Raw genomic sequence first — 19,270 nt, forward strand, 5'->3', positions numbered from 1 at the left:
TCCACTACTTGGACAACCCCTTCTGAATCCCTATGTTTCCCTAAAGAAAAATAATAACACCTGTACTGATCTTTGATGTTGACATTGTTGCAGAATGTCACGCAATCCCTGTTTGGAATGTGAGTGTTTCTTAAAAGGTATTATAGCTAAAAACAGCACTACAACACCGTGCAACTGTTTCCATCAACCCACAAAGATTCAATGAAGGAGAAGCATGATTTTGTGTGCTCCTTCCAAACTCCTTGAAATAACATTTGTCACTTACATTATCCAGGGGATGAAAGAAGCAAGAGAAAACATGAAGGGACTTACATCTTCAGTCTAGGAACTATCAGTGCCTGTTTTAAAATGCACAACATTTAAATGTTCATTTGTCAGTGGCACCCAACAGACACCATTGACTATAAAGAGGTCCACCTGGTTTCCATCATACCCTCTAGCATTTTTTCCAGTGTTTTTAGCCATCTGCTAAAGAGGTTCTGAATAGAAGCCCCAACACATATGTGAACAGAGTCTTAACCTGTGATATCTGTGTGTCTACCCCCTGACTTGTCAATCATTATGATGGCTGCAAAATGTCAGATTATGCTCCATTACCCTACATTGCTGCGAACCAAAAGAATGTCAATTTATTGCCCCTAAAATTAGGTTTTCTAACAGAGTTTTGATAATCACTAGTATAGATTACAGGTAGGCAAGTATATTGCATGTTGAGGTCCAAGGATCTTCAACATAGGATAAACTGTAACTGATAAGTTAGATGCTAGGACAAAGTACAAGATTATAAAAAGTTATATAAAAGGAAAAGCTTAACCAGTATTATAGTCCTTGTAAGATGATACGAAAGAGCTCTACAATGGACCTTTTTACTGTCCCTCTTCTACTGCTTCTACTCCAATCAGTCATTGGAAAGGTGAGTCCATTAAGTATTTTTACATTATATCTAAGTAAACATGGGGTGATGTTGGTTTTATAAATGTTTCACTAGTCCATTCGATTTTCTTAGCATCTCTTTTTAAAGGAGATCATTCTCTACTAGTGTTGAGCGATACCTTCCGATATCGGGAAATATCGGATCGGATTGGATCGGACCGATACCGAAAAAGTATCGGATATCGCCGATTCCGATACCGGAAACCAATGCAAGTCAATGGGACAGAAATATCGGAATGAAAATAAACCCTTTCTTTCCTTGTAGGTTAATTCTACATGAAGGAAAACAACTAAGAATAATGTAGAATGTATTGGGGGAGGTGGGGGAGACAATAAAGGCATAGAGGTTTAGCCCAATCAAATGGAATAGCAGGAATTAATATTTTTTTTAAGACGTTCTGAGTTACGGAAATATTGACTATGTTAAGTATTTTTAGATTTTGTCAGATATTTATGTTTCACTACTTCCATGCTCTTCACCTTCTTTTTTACTTCTCCCACACTTTCTCCTTCATCATCCTCAGCATCTTTTTCATCCTCTTCTTCTTCATCTTCTTCACCTTCTTCGTATTATTCTTTTTTTTTACATTCTTCATATTCTACTTCTTCATCTTCTTCTTCTTCATCATATTCTTATTTGTGGCAGGCATTCCTGTAGTTGTTATCTATAAAAGGTTGGACATTACACCTTTCGTTCTGCCCGTCACAAAAGATTTACAACAGGATTTGTCCGCGTTCAGTTTGGCCTGCAGCAGCAGGTCTTTTCCAGGGGCACCACGAGGAGGAACGGACTCACCCCCATACACTGCTTAGTCATCTTCTGCTTATAATTTAGATATTATCTTTTGCTCTGATTTTTAGTCTTATGCTTAATGTTTTTCCGCTTTTTGTTCTGCAGCTTCTTGTATTTCTGCTTCTTGGTTTTCTGTCTCTTGTTCTTCTGCATCTTGGTGCTTGTCTTCTCTTCTTTGTCCTCTTGGTCAACTTCTTCAGGGTCATCTTCTTGGTCTTCTTCGGGGTGGTCTTCAGGGTCGTCGTCTTCGGGGGTCCTTGTCTTCGGGGTCCTCGTCTTCTTCGGGTTGGTCTTCTGGGTCCTCGTCTTCGGGGTCCTCGTCTTCTTTGGGGTGGTCTTCAGGGTCCTCGTCTTCTTCAGGGTGGTCTTCAGGGTCCTCGTCTTCTTCGGGGTGGTCTTCAGGGTCCTCGTCTTCAGGGTCGTCGTCTTCGGGGTCCTCGTCTTCTTAGGGTTGGTCTTCAGGGTCCTCGTCTTCAGGGTCCTCGTCAGGGAGATCTAGAGTGATTACCAAGAACCATTTCAAAAAGCTTGAACTTGGAAATGTAGCAGAAGGTACAAGAAAGCTGAGGAACTACCGAGGACCAGCTGACGGTACTGGAACCCGGATGGGTAGCAGAAGGTACAAGAGCCAATGGAACTGCCGAAGACCAGCTGACGGTACTGGAACTCGGTTACTAAGCAGGAGGTACCTGTGCCAGAAAGCACTACCAAGGACCAGCAGACGTTGGTGGAACTTGGATACCGAGAAGGAGGCACCTAATCCAAAGGCACTGCCGAGAACCAGCTGACGGTACTGGAACCCGGATGGGTAGCAGAAGGTACCCATGTAAAAAAAAGTTCAAGGCCGCGAGCCGGCCGCAGTTACCAAGACCCACAGTCCTACAGGGGGTGCTTGTCCTATTGGCACTATGGAACCAGCCTTCATTGCCAGATCCCGCAGCCCACATAGGAGTCACCTAAACTGCAGGCACCATAGAGTCGGCTAACCCGACCGCAACACGACAGGACAACGCATTGGAGGCAAAGTGACGTTGACACTACCCGGAAACAGCTGGCGTGCTGGAACCAGGCTGGGCAGGAGGGAGTACCCGTGCCAAAGTCACTGCCGAGAACCAGCTGACGGTACTGGAACCCGGATGGGTAGCAGAAGGTACAAGAGCCGATGGAACTGCCGAGAACCAGCTGGCGGTGCTGGAACCCAGGGTAAATACTAAAAACAGAGTGGAGCCAGAGGTGTAATTGGAGCAAGTTTTAAATCCGTAGTACAGTGGATGTGGACAAAGCAGGAGAATTTGCCGGACACACAGCTGGGGATCAGCTGACGTTACTGAACCCCAATAACACTGGAGCAAGCGTTGACTGTGCAGACGGCACTTCTGAGCAGCAACTAGCGGTATTGGATCCCAGGGTAAATACTAAAAACGAAGGAGCCAGAGGTGTATTTGGAGGAGGTTTTAAATCCGTAGTACAGTGGATGTGGACAGAGCAGGAGAAATTGCCGTCCGCACAGCAGGGGAACGGCTGACGTTACTGAACCCCAATAACACGGCAGCAAGTGTTGACTGTGCAGACGGCACTTCCGAGCGCCAACTGGCGGTGTTGGAGCTCAGGGATAATACTGAAAACAGAGGAGCCAGAGGTGTAATTGGAGAAACTTTCAAATCTGTAGTAGTGAGAATGTGGACAGAGCAGGAGAAATTGCCGTCCGCACAGCAGGGGAACAGCTGACGTTACTGAACCCCAATAACACGGCAGCAAGTGTTGACTGTGCAGACGGCACTTCCGAGCGCCAACTGGCGGTGTTGGAGCTCAGGGATAATACTGAAAACAGAGGAGCCAGAGGTGTAATTGGAGAAACTTTCAAATCTGTAGTAGTGAGAATGTGGACAGAGCAGGAGAAATTGCCGTCCGCACAGCAGGGGAACAGCTGACGTTACTGAACCCCAATAACACGGCAGCAAGTGTTGACTGTGCAGACGGCACTTCCGAGCGCCAACTGGCAGTGTTGGAGCTCAGGGATAATACTGAAAACAGAGGAGCCAGAGGTGTAATTGGAGAAACTTTCAAATCTGTAGTAGTGAGAATGTGGACAGAGCAGGAGAAATTGCCGTCCGCACAGCAGGGGAACGGCTGACGTTACTGAACCCCAATAACACGGCAGCAAGTGTTGACTGTGCAGACGGCACTTCCGAGCGCCAACTGGCGGTGTTGGAGCTCAGGGATAATACTGAAAACAGAGGAGCCAGAGGTGTAATTGGAGAAACTTTCAAATCTGTAGTAGTGAGAATGTGGACAGAGCAGGAGAAATTGCCGTCCGCACAGCAGGGGAACGGCTGACGTTACTGAACCCCAATAACACGGCAGCAAGTGTTGACTGTGCAGACGGCACTTCCGAGCGCCAACTGGCGGTGTTGGAGCTCAGGGATAATACTGAAAACAGAGGAGCCAGAGGTGTAATTGGAGAAACTTTCAAATCTGTAGTAGTGAGAATGTGGACAGAGCAGGAGAAATTGCCGTCCGCACAGCAGGGGAACAGCTGACGTTACTGAACCCCAATAACACGGCAGCAAGTGTTGACTGTGCAGACGGCACTTCCGAGCGCCAACTGGAGAAACTTTCAAATCTGTAGTAGTGAGAATGTGGACAGAGCAGGAGAAATTGCCGTCCGCACAGCAGGGGAACAGCTGACGTTACTGAACCCCAATAACACGGCAGCAAGTGTTGACTGTGCAGACGGCACTTCCGAGCTCAGGGATTACAGTTCAGGTGGTAGAAACATGAACAGAACAGGAGACCTGGATACTGTTGCCAACCAATTATTTATTCTGGAAGAGGACTGGCAAATTCATGAGAGATCCAGGCCTTGTTCATTTTGAGAAAAGTAAGCCGGTCAACGTTATCGGAGGATAGTCGCATGCGACGGTCTGTTAGTACACCACCTGCGGCACTAAAGACGCGTTCCGATAATACACTAGCAGCAGGGCAAGCTAGCACCTCCAATGCATACTGACTAAGCTCTGGCCATGTATCCAGCTTACAGACCCAAAACTTGAAGGGAGAAGAGCCGTCTGGGAGTACACTAAGAGGGCAAGACATGTAGTCTGTCACCATCTGACGGAAACGTTGCCTCCTGCTGACTGGAGCCGTCTGTGATGGTGTAGACATTTGTGGCGGCGGGGACACAAAACTTTGCCACATTTCGGCCATACTGGTCTTGCCTTGTGCTGAGGCGCTGCTTCTGCTCCCTCTTTGTGCAGAGCTTCCTCCACTGCCTCGACGCACTGAGCTGCTTTGTAAAGCACTAGCAGCACTGCTCTCGGTTGGAATGGAGAACATGATGGAATGCACCAGTGCGTCTTGGTACTCCCGCATTTTACGCTCCCGGTTCAACGGTGTTATGAGGCTTTGTAAGTTGTCCCGGTAGCGAGGATCTAGGAGGGTGGACACCCAATAATCAGCCGTGTTGAGAATGTGGGCGATGCGGCGGTCGTTTCTCAGGCACTGCAGCATGAAATCAACCATGTGCTGCAGACTGCCAACTGGCCAAGAAACACTGTCCCCTGCTTGAGGCGTGATCTCTGCCTGCTCTGCATCACCCCACCCTCGCTCTAGATACTGACTACTAGAGCATTGTGTACCTCCCTCCTCTGTACAGATGTCTTCCTCATCCATTGACTCCTCCTCATCCTCCTCACAAAGTGTCCCCTGCCTAGGCCTTTGTGAGGAACCACGTTGCGCAGACTGTAGAGAAGCAGATGGCATTTGTGACTCCTCATCCTCCACCTCTTCCAAAACCTCGTCCCTTAGTGCTTGCAGTGTTTTTTCAAGCAGGCAGATAAGGGGGATAGTCATGCTGACTAGTGCATCATCTGCACTCGCCATCCGCGTGGAATAATCGAAGGCACGCAAAACGTGGCAAATGTCCTTCATAGAGGCCCACTCAGTGGTGGTGAAGTGTGAACGGCGCGCACTGCGACTTGTTTGCGCCTGCTGCAGCTGGTACTCCATTACTGCTGCCTGCTGCTCACACAACCTCTCCAACATATGTAACGTTGAATTCCACCTGGTGGGTAGGTCACATATGATGCGATGTTCCGGAAGACGTAATCGGCGCTGCAGAGCTGCAATGCGTGATCTTGCATTGCTGGAACGCCGCAACTGAGCGCACTCTATGCGGACCTTGTGAAGCAGTGCATCAAGATCCGGATAGTCCCTCAAAAAACTCTGCACGACCAAGTTGAGCACATGTGCCAGACATGGGATGTGAGTGAGGTTGCCTAGGCCCAGAGCTGCCACCAGATTTCGGCCATTGTCACACACTACCATGCCTGGCTGGAGATTCGCTGGCACAAACCACACGTCGCTCTGCTGCTTGATGGCATTCCAGAGCTCCTGCGCTGTGTGGCTTCGATTCCCCAAAGAAATTAATTTTAATACGGCCTGTTGACGTTTGGCCACGGCTGTGCTCATATCAGTCATCATAACAGGTAACCGTTCACGGGTCGATGTGGAGGTAGACCGTGACGGCTCCTGCAGCGCTGATTCAGAGGAACTGGAGTATGAGGAGGAGTCAATGTGTACAGATTGGATTCCTGCAATCCTTGGAGTTGGCAGAACACGTACAGCGCCACTCTCAAGATTTGTACCCGGCTCCACAACATTTACCCAATGGGCAGTGAGGGAAAGGTATCGTCCCTGTCCATGCTTACTGGTCCACGCATCGGTGGTCAGGTGGACCTTGCTACTGACGGCGTTTTGTAGCGCATGTTTAATTTTTCCCTCCACATGATGTTGCAGGGCAGGGACGGCTTGCCTGCTGAAATAAAAGCGGCTGGGCACGTTGTATTGTGGGACTGCCAATGCCATAAAGTTACGGAATGTGTCAGTCTCCACCAGCCTGAATGATAGCATTTCAAGGGCCAGTAGTTTAGCAATGCCAGCATTCAGAGCCTGTGCTCGGGGGTGGTTTGCCGAGTATGGGCGCCTTTTCTCCCATGCCTGTGCTAACGATGGCTGTAGACTGGCCTGGGAGTGTGAGGATGACTGGGAAAGTGGTGCTGTGGGTGGAATTACACTGTGTCTCTGTACAACAGTGCCAGAGATTCTTCCATGGCGATCCTGTGAGGAAGCCGAACCAGCTGTGTGTGAGCTGGAGGAAGAGGCTACAACACGAGCTGAAGAGGTGGTAGGTGGCGCTGTAGGTTGGCCTAGGTCTTCAGTGTGTTTTTGTAACTCCACCACGTGCTTGGTCCGCACATGTTTCCACATATTTGTGGTATTGAGGTTGCTGACACTTTTCCCTCTTTTCACCTTCTGATTACACAGCTTGCATTTGACAAAGCAAATGTCATCTGCAACTGTGTCAAAAAAGGACCAGGCACTGCAAGTCTTGGGAGCGCCCGCTTTGGATTTTGGAAGAGCCATGCTCCTAATGGGTGCCGAAGTGGAGGCTACAGGCAACCAAGTCTGCCCCCTCCCTCTCCCTCCTTTTTGGGCCGTTCGGGGAATCTCTTCCTCAGAGCTGCTCCCACCACCTTCCTGTCCCTCACGCCATGATGGGTCAAGGACCTCATCATCTACACCACCCTCTTCAAACAACTGCTTCTCCTGGGTAGTCTCGACAGCACAGTACGCACCAGAAAGTGGCACCTGAGTCTCATCATCAGATGCGTACTGAGGTGTGCTGCTGACCATAGGCACTGGCCCACCCGCCTCTTCAGATTCAGAGAGACAAAACGGTTGCGCATCACTGCATAATACCTCTTCTTCAAATTCTAGAATTCTGCTTGGCTGGCCCCCTCTTTCCAAGCCAAGAGATTCAGAGAACAGAAGTAGAGATGGCTCCTGTCCAGGGCTCTCTGACTGCCTGGGCAGTTTGGCAGGTGGTGAAGAGACAGATGGGTGCTCTTCAGTGCTCAGGAGCTGAGAGGATCTGGAACTAATTGAAGTCGATGCATTAGCTGCCATCCATCCGACAACGGCTTCAATTTGGTCCTCGCGCAGCAGTGGGGTACGGCTAGCTCCTACAAAGCTGCGCATAAAGGACTGTTCCCTGGTAAAACTGGGGGATGCTGAGTCACTGGTGCCCGCAGCAGGCACAGAATCCCCACGTCCTCTCCCTGCAGGCACAGAATCCTCACGTCCTCTCCCTGCAGAAACTCCACGCCCACGCCCACGCCCACGACCACATGCCTTACTCCCTGCCTTCTTCATCTTGGTAGACTGATAAAGATAGGCAGAAAAGTACTAAGGGCTTAGTGTGCTTATTCCTGAACAGCAGCTAACAGGTATAAGAAATACTAATTTTATAAAGTGTGGACTAGACTTTAATATGAGCTAATGTGGCCTACACAACTGTAAAGTGGAGTGTTTGGTGAACTTTATTTAGGTTTTTTTTATCACAAAAAGACACTGGATGTGCCTAAAGATGTAATAACGATAGTATCACAAACTTTTTGTAGCTATTACAATGTAGGAAGGTAACCTACAATGCAATAGATGAGGCTGCAAAAAATAGGCTAATACTAATCTGGCTGGGGCTGCAGGGCCCAATGCTGCAGAAAGGCTCCTCTATCTACTCCTATATAGTGTGTTTGGAACCAATTTAGCTGAATACGGATGGAACCACCACACTAATAGGAGATATCAGGAAAAATTATGAATTGGCAAAAAAGGACAATGTATGAGGCAGTGACACACACTGAGTGCACTACAACCAGACGGGGTTGAAGCACACACTACAGGGTGAGCTGCACTCACACACCAGACCTTGCAGACAGCGGTGAACAGTACAGATGCAGAGCACTGTGCACTAGCGCTGCAAGACCAAAAAAATGTCTCTATCTACTCCTATATAGTGTGTTTGGAACCAATTTAGCTGAATACGGATGGAACCACCACACTAATAGGAGATATCAGGAAAAATTATGAATTGGCAATAAAGGACAATGTATGAGGCAGTGACACACACTGAGTGCACTACAACCAGACGGGGTTGAAGCACACACTACAGGGTGAGCTGCACTCACACACCAGACCTTGCAGACAGCGGTGAACAGTACAGATGCAGAGCACTGTGCACTAGCGCTGCAAGACCAAAAAAATTTCTCTATCTACTCCTATATAGTGTGTTTGGAACCAATTTAGCTGAATACGGATGGAACCACCACACTAATAGGAGATATCAGGAAAAATTATGAATTGGCAAAAAAGAACAATGTATGAGGCAGTGACACACACTGAGTGCACTACAACCAGACGTGGTTGAAGCACACACTACAGGGTGAGCTGCACTCACACACAGAGACCTTGCAGAAAGCGGTGAACAGCACAGAGAACTGTGCACTAGCACTGCAAGGCACAGCGATTTATAAAGTAGCTTGGGTTAAGCAGAATAGACCAAATAGGTAGCTAAAACTGTCCCTCAGAACAACAGCGTCCTATCCCTAACTGAATTCACAGCAGAGTGAGCTCAAAATGGCGGCGGCGGCTTTTATAGTGCATCATGACATCATTTCAGCAGCCAATCACAGCCATGCCATTAGTTAAGATGCCTACATGCCTAACAGGATGTGTCCACACTTCTTAGGATCCTCATTGGCTGAATAAAATGAAAATGGCTCATTGCATTATGGGAACTTCCGATTCCGGTATACGATATTGCAAAAGTATCGGAATTAAGTATCGGAATTCCGATACTCGAATATCGGCCGATACCCGATATTTCAGTATCGGAATGCTCAACACTATTCTCTACCAGTTTTCTATAATGCTGAGTCAGGGTGAGGCTACTTACGGTATATTCATTTTTATGTACTCAGTAAAAAAAACAACCTCAGTTTAGAATGACAATTGTAATGTTTTAATTGTTTTTTTAGGGCTTGTTTCATACACTCTTGTTGAACAATATTTTTTTATTTCTCTAGGTCTAGATTATACTTCAACGTCTATAATTAAAATATAACACATGACATACAAAGATTTTAGTTTGTGGTATTCTTTGGGTCCAATGAGTTTCTTTTAAAAATGCAACCTGGCCTGTGTATTTTTTTATTCAAGCTTTTTAATCATAGGCTTCTCTATAGAACTTTAGAAAGCATGGGAAAAAACAAGTACAATTTGATACTTTCAAATAAAATGCATATTACAGATAAAAAAAAATACTGGCATTTTAAAATATTTTTATATGCAGTTTAATGCTTCAGAAAAGAACATTGTGTAAAATATTATCTAGTCATGTTCTTGTAGAATAGATTCAATTTAACTACAAATTGACACTAGTGACTTTTTAATTACTACACTTTGAGGGTAAACTTAAAACACATCATGGTAAAATTAAAGAGAAGCCTCAAGTTGGTGCCACTTTAAAAATGATTTACTTTTTGGGGAATTTTAAACAAGTCTGAGGATTTTATTTCATGGAACTCTTCAACATTCAAGGAGAAACCATTTCAATAATGATATATAAGGAAACTTCACCTATAACAGCAGAATGGAAAAATACACAAACATGGGGTACTTGTGCCAAAGAAATATTAGCATCAGTGTAAAAATTCCAGCTTTTATGTGCAAGACATAATCATCTGGTATATTCATCATTTAGTCAGAAGAGTCTGGATATTAGCAGATTGTCAGAATAAGTGGTGTAACTAGAGTCTGATGGACCACGGTGCAAAATTTGGACCTGGGCCCCCCTGCATGTTAGTCAAATGCATGGATCCTTGTAGCGTTCTGAATCCTATAAAGACATACGGGTTCAACCCCCTTCATTATGTACTAATGTCCTCATCCTGGTATGTATGTCCACTATCCTGGAACCCTTACTCGTATATGTGTCCCCTCTCTTGGGCCCCTTCCTGGTATATATGTCCACCATCCTAATATATATGTCTCCTATCCGGGTATATATGTCCCCAGTCCTAGTATATATGTCCCCCTTTTTGGAATATATGTCTCCCAACCTAGGCCTTTCCTGGTTTATATGTCCCCCTTCTTGGTATATATGTCCCTCATCCTGGTATATATGTCTCCCATCTTAGGCCCATCCTGGTACATATGTCCCCCACTCTGGTAAATATGTCTCCCATCCTGGGCCACTTTCTGGTATGAGTTCCCTGTTCTACATTTAAAATAAAAAAAACAACAACATTCTTCTCACCTTCCTCCAGTCCCTCGATGTGCAGTGTCTTTTTTGGGCCCATTCGAGAGGGGGGCCAACCGATAACAGCACCTAGTTCCAAGGACGCCCTGCACTGCAATATATGCCGCCAGCCGTTCAGAGGCCAGCAGCGGACATCGGCGTCCCTGCTATGGCGATGCATTATGTTACTGCCATGAGACAGAAATGTCTAGTAAGCTACAAGCCTCGGATTGGACAGCGGCATCTAATGCAGTGCACGGAGCCGGAGAGTCCCTTCCCCGCAATACACTTCAGCTGGATGTGCATCCTCGAATGGTAGGCCCACCTCGGGACGGGCCTGGTCGCAGTCGCACCCTCTGGTCAGAATCAGAACCAAATAGCCAAATTTTTGCAATATTGAGTTAACAAATGACATCAACAATGAAACATAAGATAGCAAGCATAACCCAAGACACATATACATACAAAGACAAAGAAATAATATAGCAATATATCAAGTGCGATTTACATAACATAAGTTTAGACACCACTAAACACTGATAATGGATCAATGTGTGGTAAAATGTGTATTAGTGACCAATTTACTTACCTTATTGAAGTCATCAAATTTACTAACAATCTGCATTCTGGCCACAGCTCCGCTTGTCTGTATGACTGTTAACACCTGTTCACATGATGAAGTTAGGCTGTAATGTGCAATGATAGGTATTTCTGCTGTTATGCTGTTTATCGTGGTTACTGCATTTTAATTAGGCTATTACATATTGTCTGCCGACATGCATTTTACCGCAGTTGGGTCCATTATGCATGTGTACAGTCATGTCTATATTATGTCATTCATACTTGATATATTGCTATATTATTTCTTTGTCTTGGTATATATTTGTGTCTTGTATTATGCTTGTTGTTATATATTTTGTTTCACTAGTAATGTTATTTGTTAACTCGATATGGTCCTTTATAGCTCATAGGAGGCATACCATGTAGCTTCCCAAGGAGCTAGTGTATGGCCATTTTTACTACCAAGCTTTGAAAGGTGTCTTTGGGGTCCTGAGTGTTAAGGACAATCTGATAATTTTGTGACACTTCTAATTAAATGGTGAATATACCAGATGATTATATCTTGCACGTTATTGCTTGAATTTTTGCATATACAGTACAGACCAAAAGTTTGGACACACCTTCTCATTTAAAGATTTTTCTGTATTTTCATGACTATGAAAATTGTACATTCACACTATGAAATAACACATGTGGAATTATATACTTAACAAAAAAGTGTGAAACAACTGAAAATATGTCTTATATTCTAGGTTCTTCAAAGTAGCCACCTTTTGCTTTGATGACTGCTTTGCACACTCTTGGCATTCTCTTGATGAGCTTCAAGAGGTAGTCACCGGAAATGGTTTTCACTTCACAGGTGTGCCCTGTCAGGTTTAATAAGTGGGATTTCTTTCCTTATAAATGGGGTTGGGACCATCAGTTGTGTTGTGCAAAAGTCTGATGGATACCCAGCTGATAGTCCTACTGAATACACTGTTAGAATTTGTATTATGGCAAGAAAAAGCAGCTAAGTAAAGAAAAACGAGTGGCCATCATTACTGTAAGAAATGAAGGTCAGGCAGTGCGAAAAATTGGGAAAACTTTGAAAGTGTCCCCAAGTGCACTTGCAAAAACCATCAAGCGCTACAAAGAAACTGGCTCAAATGAGCACTGCCCCAGGAAAGGAAGACCAAGAGTCACGTCTTCTTCTGAGGATAAGTTTATCTGAGTCACCAGCCTCAGAAATCGCAGGTTAACAGCAGCTCAGATTAGAGACCAGGTCAATGCCACACAGAGTTCTAGCAGCAGACACATCTCTTCAACAACTGTTAAGAGGAGACTTTGTGCAGCAGGCCTTCATGGTAAAATAGCTGCTAGGAAACCACTGCTAAGGACAGGCAACAAGCAGAAGAGACTTGTTTGGGCTAAAGAACACAAGGAATGGACATTAGACCAGTGGAAATCTGTGCTTTGGTCTGATGAGTCCAAATTTCAGATCTTTGGTTCCAACCACCGTGTCTTTGTGCGAAGCAGAAAAGGTGAACGGATGGACTCTACATGCCTGGTTCCCACCGTGAAGCATGGAGGAGGAGGTGTGATGGTGTGGGGGTGCTTTGCTGGTGACACTGTTGGGGATTTATTCAAAATTGAAGGCATACTGAACCAGCATGGCTACCACAGCATCTTGCAGCGGCATGCTATTCCATCCCGTTTGCGTTTAGTTGGACCATCATTTATTTTTCAACAGGAAAATGACCCCAAACACACCTCCAGGCTGTGTAAGGGCTATTTGACCAAGAAAGAGAGTGATGGGGTGCCACGCCAGATGACCTGGCCTCCACAGTCACCAGACCTGAACCCAATCGAAATGGTTTGGGGTGAGCTGGACCACAGAGTGAAGGCAAAAGGGCCAACAAGTGCTAAGCATCTCTGGGAACTCCTTCAAGATTGTTGGAAGACCATTCCGGTGACTACCTCTTGAAGCTCATCAAGAGAATGCCAAGAGTGTGCAAAGCAGTCATCAAAGCAAAAGGTGGCTACTTTGAAGAACCTAGAATATAAGACATATTTTCAGTTGTTTCACGCTTTTTTGTTAAGTATATAATTCCACATGTGTTAATTCATAGTTTTGATGCCTTCAGTGTGAATGTACAATTTTCATAGTCATGAAAACACAGAAAAGTCTTTAAATGAGAAGGTGTGTCCAAACTTTTGGTCTGTACTGTATGCTAATATATTTTCTGGCCTAACGACTAAAGTTGATTGAATCAAAATTATGCAAATTGAATTTCAATTGACTTATGAAATTTCTTAGCTCCTGATAAATTCGAACAATTTGTGATTCGATTTGCATAAATCGTCAAAAAAAAATTTTGCCATCTTTTCACACATTGCAAAATATTGCATTAATCACAGAAGGCTGACATCACCTCATGCCCAACTGTGCAGGCTTTCCCATAATGCCTTGTAGCTATTAAATCAAGGGATATCGTGCATTCAATCAGGATGAATTATTATAGGCTGAATAATAACCTAACCAATGAACGCAGCAGCCATTTTAGGAAGATTAATGATAATGAGAGAACATCAGAGCTCACACACAGCTCAGCAAAAGAGACGTGCACATGTTCAGTATTTGGTCAGTATTTTTCCTCAGTATTTGTTAGTCAAAACCAGGAGTGGGTGATAAATGCAGAAGTGGTGACTTGTTTCTATTATACTTTTCCTCTGATTGTTCCACTCCTGGTTTTGGCTCCCACTTCTGAGAAAAAAATACTGACCAAATACTGAATCTGTGAATGTGGCCTAATATAGAGATGCAAATGATAATGGGAGTGAGAGATAGCAGAGTTGCCAGCAGTAGTGTCAAGCTCAGTGTGATTGATCAGTGAAATAGAGTAGCTGGCATTTGTCCTGCTGCACTTGGATTACAGTTACACATTTATTCTTAATTTTTAATGCACTAGAAAGCAAAAGCAGCACAGTAGTTTTTACAGAAAAAAAAAACTTTGAAATTAGAATCAGATAATGTGATTCCTTGTCATAAGTGACTTTTTTTCATTTTGTTGTGCAATTTTCTTTGTAAAGAGGAGAATAATTAAAAAAAAATACAAAATATAATTCCAAAAAATCCAGACTTTTAACTGTGATAGTCTACCTTAAGCTACATTCACACGGTGAGTTTTTTACCTTAGTATGTGTAAGCCAAAACCAGGACTTTGTGAAAAATGCAGAAGTGGTCACGTGTTTCCATTATATTTTGTCTCCAATTTTTCTCTTCCTGATATCGTAACAACAGGTAAGGCTTGCTAAAACTGAAACTCATTGGTTTTTGTGCCTTTGGATGTACAGCCATTGTCATTTAACGCAGTCTTCAATAAATCATGGATTTTATCTATTTACCTGCTGCCTCGCTGGAATCCTTTTCCTTCGCCTTTCCTGATATTGGCTTACAAATACTAATGTGAAATACTGAACGTGTGAACGTGGCCTCACATTGTGTGCATGTCATGTCAGAAACTATTTATTTTGCATATCTGTTTTACTAGGCAAATTTGCATCTGTACATACCACATCTATATAGTTCCCTGTTGCAGTTAATGGCTTTTTGGTCGTATACCTACATAGCATTCCTTATTTTGTCATTTTTGGGAAAAGGGTTGAGGTTTTTTTTTTAAAAAAAAAAAGATTTTTTTATAAATGTAGACATTCAACTTTACATGTCTGTTTTTGCTAATTCATAACCTCATAAACCTCAAGCACAATTGGGTTATGCAGCAAAACAATGATCAAAAGCATTGGAGTGGCTAAATTAAAGTCCTAACTTGAATCCCATTAAAATCTGAAATGAGCAGTATGCAGCGTGCTTGAAGTCTCCCCAATGTGGCCAAATTTAAACAATTTTGCAAAGAAGAGTAGCTCTACATTATTTTACAAATATATATAAATGACATTGCATGTTATTGCAAATGTAAAACCAGGTATTAAAATTAGAAGGCAATTACTTTTTCACATGGGTGATATAATTTTTGAATGAATCTTTATCATCAAGAAATGAAATCATCACAAAAGTGGCCCAATTTTTACAGACTGTACTGGAATTTCTGGACGATTGGCAACCCAGGAATCTGTTAGCAAGGAGGCTCAGTGCCCTCATCTCTGTACAAACCTACCCATGGTCTACATTATGCCAATGATTTAAGACCAATAACCTCCTTAACCCTCCGTCACATACAATATCGGTTCTAACGAGTTCATATACAATGTGACTGTCAGGCGCAGGCTAGAAAAATACCTATAATATCTAATGTTTGCAATTTCAGTGCTCTAAAAGTGATCAGTGACCTTCATAGGGATGTAATAAAAGAGACTACACATAATGAGGTGCAAAAAAAAAACATTTACTTAACATAAAACTAATAACTCTGAAATACAAACATTTCAAAACTCCCACCAAATAAAAGAGATGTGCCTGTCAGGCCTATTGTATGTGACGAAGGGTTAATCCATGCCTCCCACTCAAGTCTTCAAGGCTCTTGCGCTCCATCATTTCAATGGAATGCAACAACATGGATAATCAGATTAATTCCCAACATCTACACTTTTTGCCATATAAGCAAATGATTAGCCAGGCCTATTACACTTATTACACTTATTAAAATAATTCCTGTCCTTTTATCAGCATTATTCTTTAGAACCTAATCCCTTCATTCAACATTATGTGCCGATGCTCCTTGGACCTAATACACTGTATATGCATGCACGGATATCGGTTGGATGACAGGCGAATGTATTCTACCCTATTTATTAAAAAAAGATGTGTGTAGCGCAGTACAGCACAAGCATTTCATCTGTTATGACTCCCTACTTACTCATAGATTGTAAGCTCTTTCATGCAGGGTTCTCATTACGCCTGTTTGAATTAGTTATTTGTCTGTTATTCCAAAATGAGAAAGAAAGATGGAAATAAACAGAGAAGGAAAGAAAAAAGGAAAGAAGGAAAGAAAGAAAGAAGGGAACAATTTGAAAATGAAAGAAAGACGGAAAGAAAGAAGGAGAGAATGAGAGAACGAAAGAAAGAAGCAAAGAGAAGCAAGAAAAAAAATGAAAGAAAAGGTAACAATTTAAAAATTAAAGAAAGATGAAAGGAAAGAAAGAGAGAGAAGGAAAGAGAAAGAAAGAAGAGAGAGAAAGAAAGTAAGAATAAAAGAATACAAGAAGGAAAGAGAGAGAAAAGAAAGAAACAATTTCAAATGAAAGAAAGACGGAAGGAAAGAAACAAGGAAAGAGAAAGAAAGAGAGAAGGAAAGCAAGAACGAAAAAGAAAGAAAGAGAGAAAAGGAAACAATTTAAAAATGAAATAAAGATTCAAGGAAGAAAAGAAAGAGAGAGAAGGAAAGAAGGAAGGAAAGAGATGAGGAAAGAAGGAAAGAGAGGCAGAAAGAAGGAAAGAAAAAAGGAAAGAATGAAATAAAGAAAGGAAGGAAGAAATAAAGAGAGAAAGAAGAAAATAAAATAAAAAAGAGAAATGGAAACAAAAAAAAATAAAATTAAAGAAACTCAGAAAGAAAGAAAGAAGTAAGAATGAAAGAAAGGAAACAAGAAAGAAAGAAGAAAAGAAAAAAATAGGAAGAAAGAAGGAAAAAATGGAAAAAAAGAAAGAAAAAAGTAAAGAGAGAGAGAAAAAAACAAAGAAAGGAAAAAAGATATGAAGAAAGAAAGGAAAAAAATGAAGAAAGGAACAAAAATGGAGAAAGAAAGGAAAAAATAAATGGATAAAGAAAGTAAAAATAAATGGAGAAAGAAAAGAAAAAAGAAATGGAGAAAGAAAGGAAAAAAGAAAGACAAGGAAAGAAAGGAAAAGAGAAAGAGGCAAGGAAAAGGACAATAGCAGATTTTGCCCGGTGCCAGCACTTAGACACCCCGCTGCGGGGAGGAAATTAACTTTATTCCTCCCTATAACGATCCGGTTTCAGTCACGGGGGTGACGCCGGCGCTGATTCAGTCACTGCTCTGTATATAGAGAGACGCGGCTGTAACCACGCCTCCTGTGTAGCACCCTGAGGACTCGGCTGCTACAGGGGTATTGCACCTCAAACCAGAGGTGTGGTATTCCACTCCCGGGTAAGGATGGAGTATGGAACTGAGCTAGTAGGCTGCATGCACTACATACATCCCATTTCCGGGGGACAGAACTACGGTACTCCCACCAGTATATGTGCAGGTACGACAGCGTCTGTCCCTGGCTGGAGTGGGAGGGGGGGTGGAACCTCCCAGTAGTGTAGGGGCAGATAGGGGGAGTAGTCTGGGTAAATGTAGGAGCTCATTGGGTGCTGGTCACCTGAGCTCACACATAGAGGGAGTATATAAGGTGGGCACCATCTAGGACAGGGTCAGTCAGTCAGTCAGTTCAGCCTGAGGAGAAGCAGAGCAGAGGAGAAGGAAGAGGGACCCAGAGGCGCAGGACGAGAGGGGACCTCAAGAGCCCGTATGAGAACTGATAAGGGTGAAGGGTCGGCAAAAGGGTACCGGATCCCAAGCTGGCGGAGGCCAAAGCAAACCTTAGCCAGGAACCGGAGGTCGTGGGCAAGATTTGCCACGACCCTCACCAAATCCACCAGAATGGCACACCGAGCATAGGGTCAGGGAAGCCAGAGAAGGTTCAACCACCAAGAGACCCGAGGGAGCCGGACACAGGTGGATCCCTGGTGGGAACGGCCAGAGAGAGAGAAGAAGGGAGCTCAGGACCATACTCAGGAATTGCCCGGGAGTTGACCGAGTCCCGCACCTGGTGGACGCAGCACGGCTTGGGTGGTCACTGCTGTACAGAGTGACCCGAGCAACACCAGTGAGTAAAAACCCTGAAACTGCATTTCATGCCTCTGAGTCTCCTTGCTGCACCTTCACAACCACCATCCTCCACGTCTGACCCCCTGAGGCTATACCCCTCCCGTTGGGGGTTATACTACCACAGCTGCACACACACCACCAGCCTCAGCGGACCATTCTGCAGCGGCGGCCTTTTGACCGCAAATCAACGGGTGGCGTAGTCGACACTAAGAACATCTGCAAGGACTGCCGCACACTGAGTTTGACACCCTGGGCACGGACCGGGTCACAGCCACTCGGAGACTACAACCCCCATCTGATCCGGCTCCGGGTATCCCTAACAACATGGCCCAGGGGGCGCGTCAACTTTGGCGTAGTCGGCAGGATCACGTGCCCGCAACAACCGGGTACTGCGTGCCTGAAGAAAAGTTCGCATTTACCTCAAAACAAAGTCTCCCACCAATTCCAGAGGGTCCCCGCCATCGGACGCCATCTCGGATCGGTTCCCGCCATTTGCCCGTCATCTGCAGTCTTTTCCCGCCATCTGCAGTGTTTCCCGCCACTGGGAAGCGGTTCCCGCCATCTGAGAAGATTTCCCGCCTTGGCAGAGCGGACGCCATTATGGGCGTGCCAGAGGGTGGCAAGAGGCCACCTCCCATTGTGGGCCAGGATCGGAAATGGCGCCAAAAGTGGAAACCGCCCCCACCAGCAGAGACTGTGATGATTGATATGTCCATCAGCGTGAGGGAACTGCCCCTGGATCTGACAATCACAAAGTTGCCCCAGGACAACCCCCAATGTGGGCGGATACAGAACAAAAGGAAGAAGATGGGAGCAGCCTGGAGGAGTCTGGAGAGGTCGCACCCGGAGATGGAGGGAGAGTCAGGCAGCACCGACCCTGTGGTCAGGAGCCTGTTGCAGGCCGCCACTCCAGAAGGCCTGCTGGAGATCCTGGCGCAGCTCCCCGGAGATCGGGAGCGTGCACAGACCGCGCTGGAGGGCCTCGCACGAAGGATGGCCCGGGTGCAGCAGGA

The 19,270-nt window shown here is 44.6% G+C and overlaps 1 protein-coding gene across 1 annotated transcript in view; it reads left to right on the forward strand.

The window, feature by feature from the left end:
* The first annotated feature begins 803 nt into the window (after nt 1–803).
* The window catches only part of LOC141265748 (meprin A subunit beta-like), a 100,242-nt gene continuing 81,775 nt past the window's right edge, over nt 804–19,270 (forward strand). The window contains exon 1 of the mRNA XM_073679210.1: nt 804–913. Coding sequence (XP_073535311.1) covers nt 836–913 — 78 coding nt within the window. The 5' untranslated portion in view covers nt 804–835. The remainder of the gene's footprint in view (nt 914–19,270) is intronic.

The sequence above is a fragment of the Phyllobates terribilis genome, unplaced genomic scaffold, assembly GCF_046119375.1.
Source record: "Phyllobates terribilis strain yellow unplaced genomic scaffold, ASM4611937v1 Scaffold_4__5_contigs__length_816908805, whole genome shotgun sequence".
In the NCBI taxonomy this organism is placed as follows: Eukaryota; Metazoa; Chordata; class Amphibia; order Anura; family Dendrobatidae; genus Phyllobates; species Phyllobates terribilis.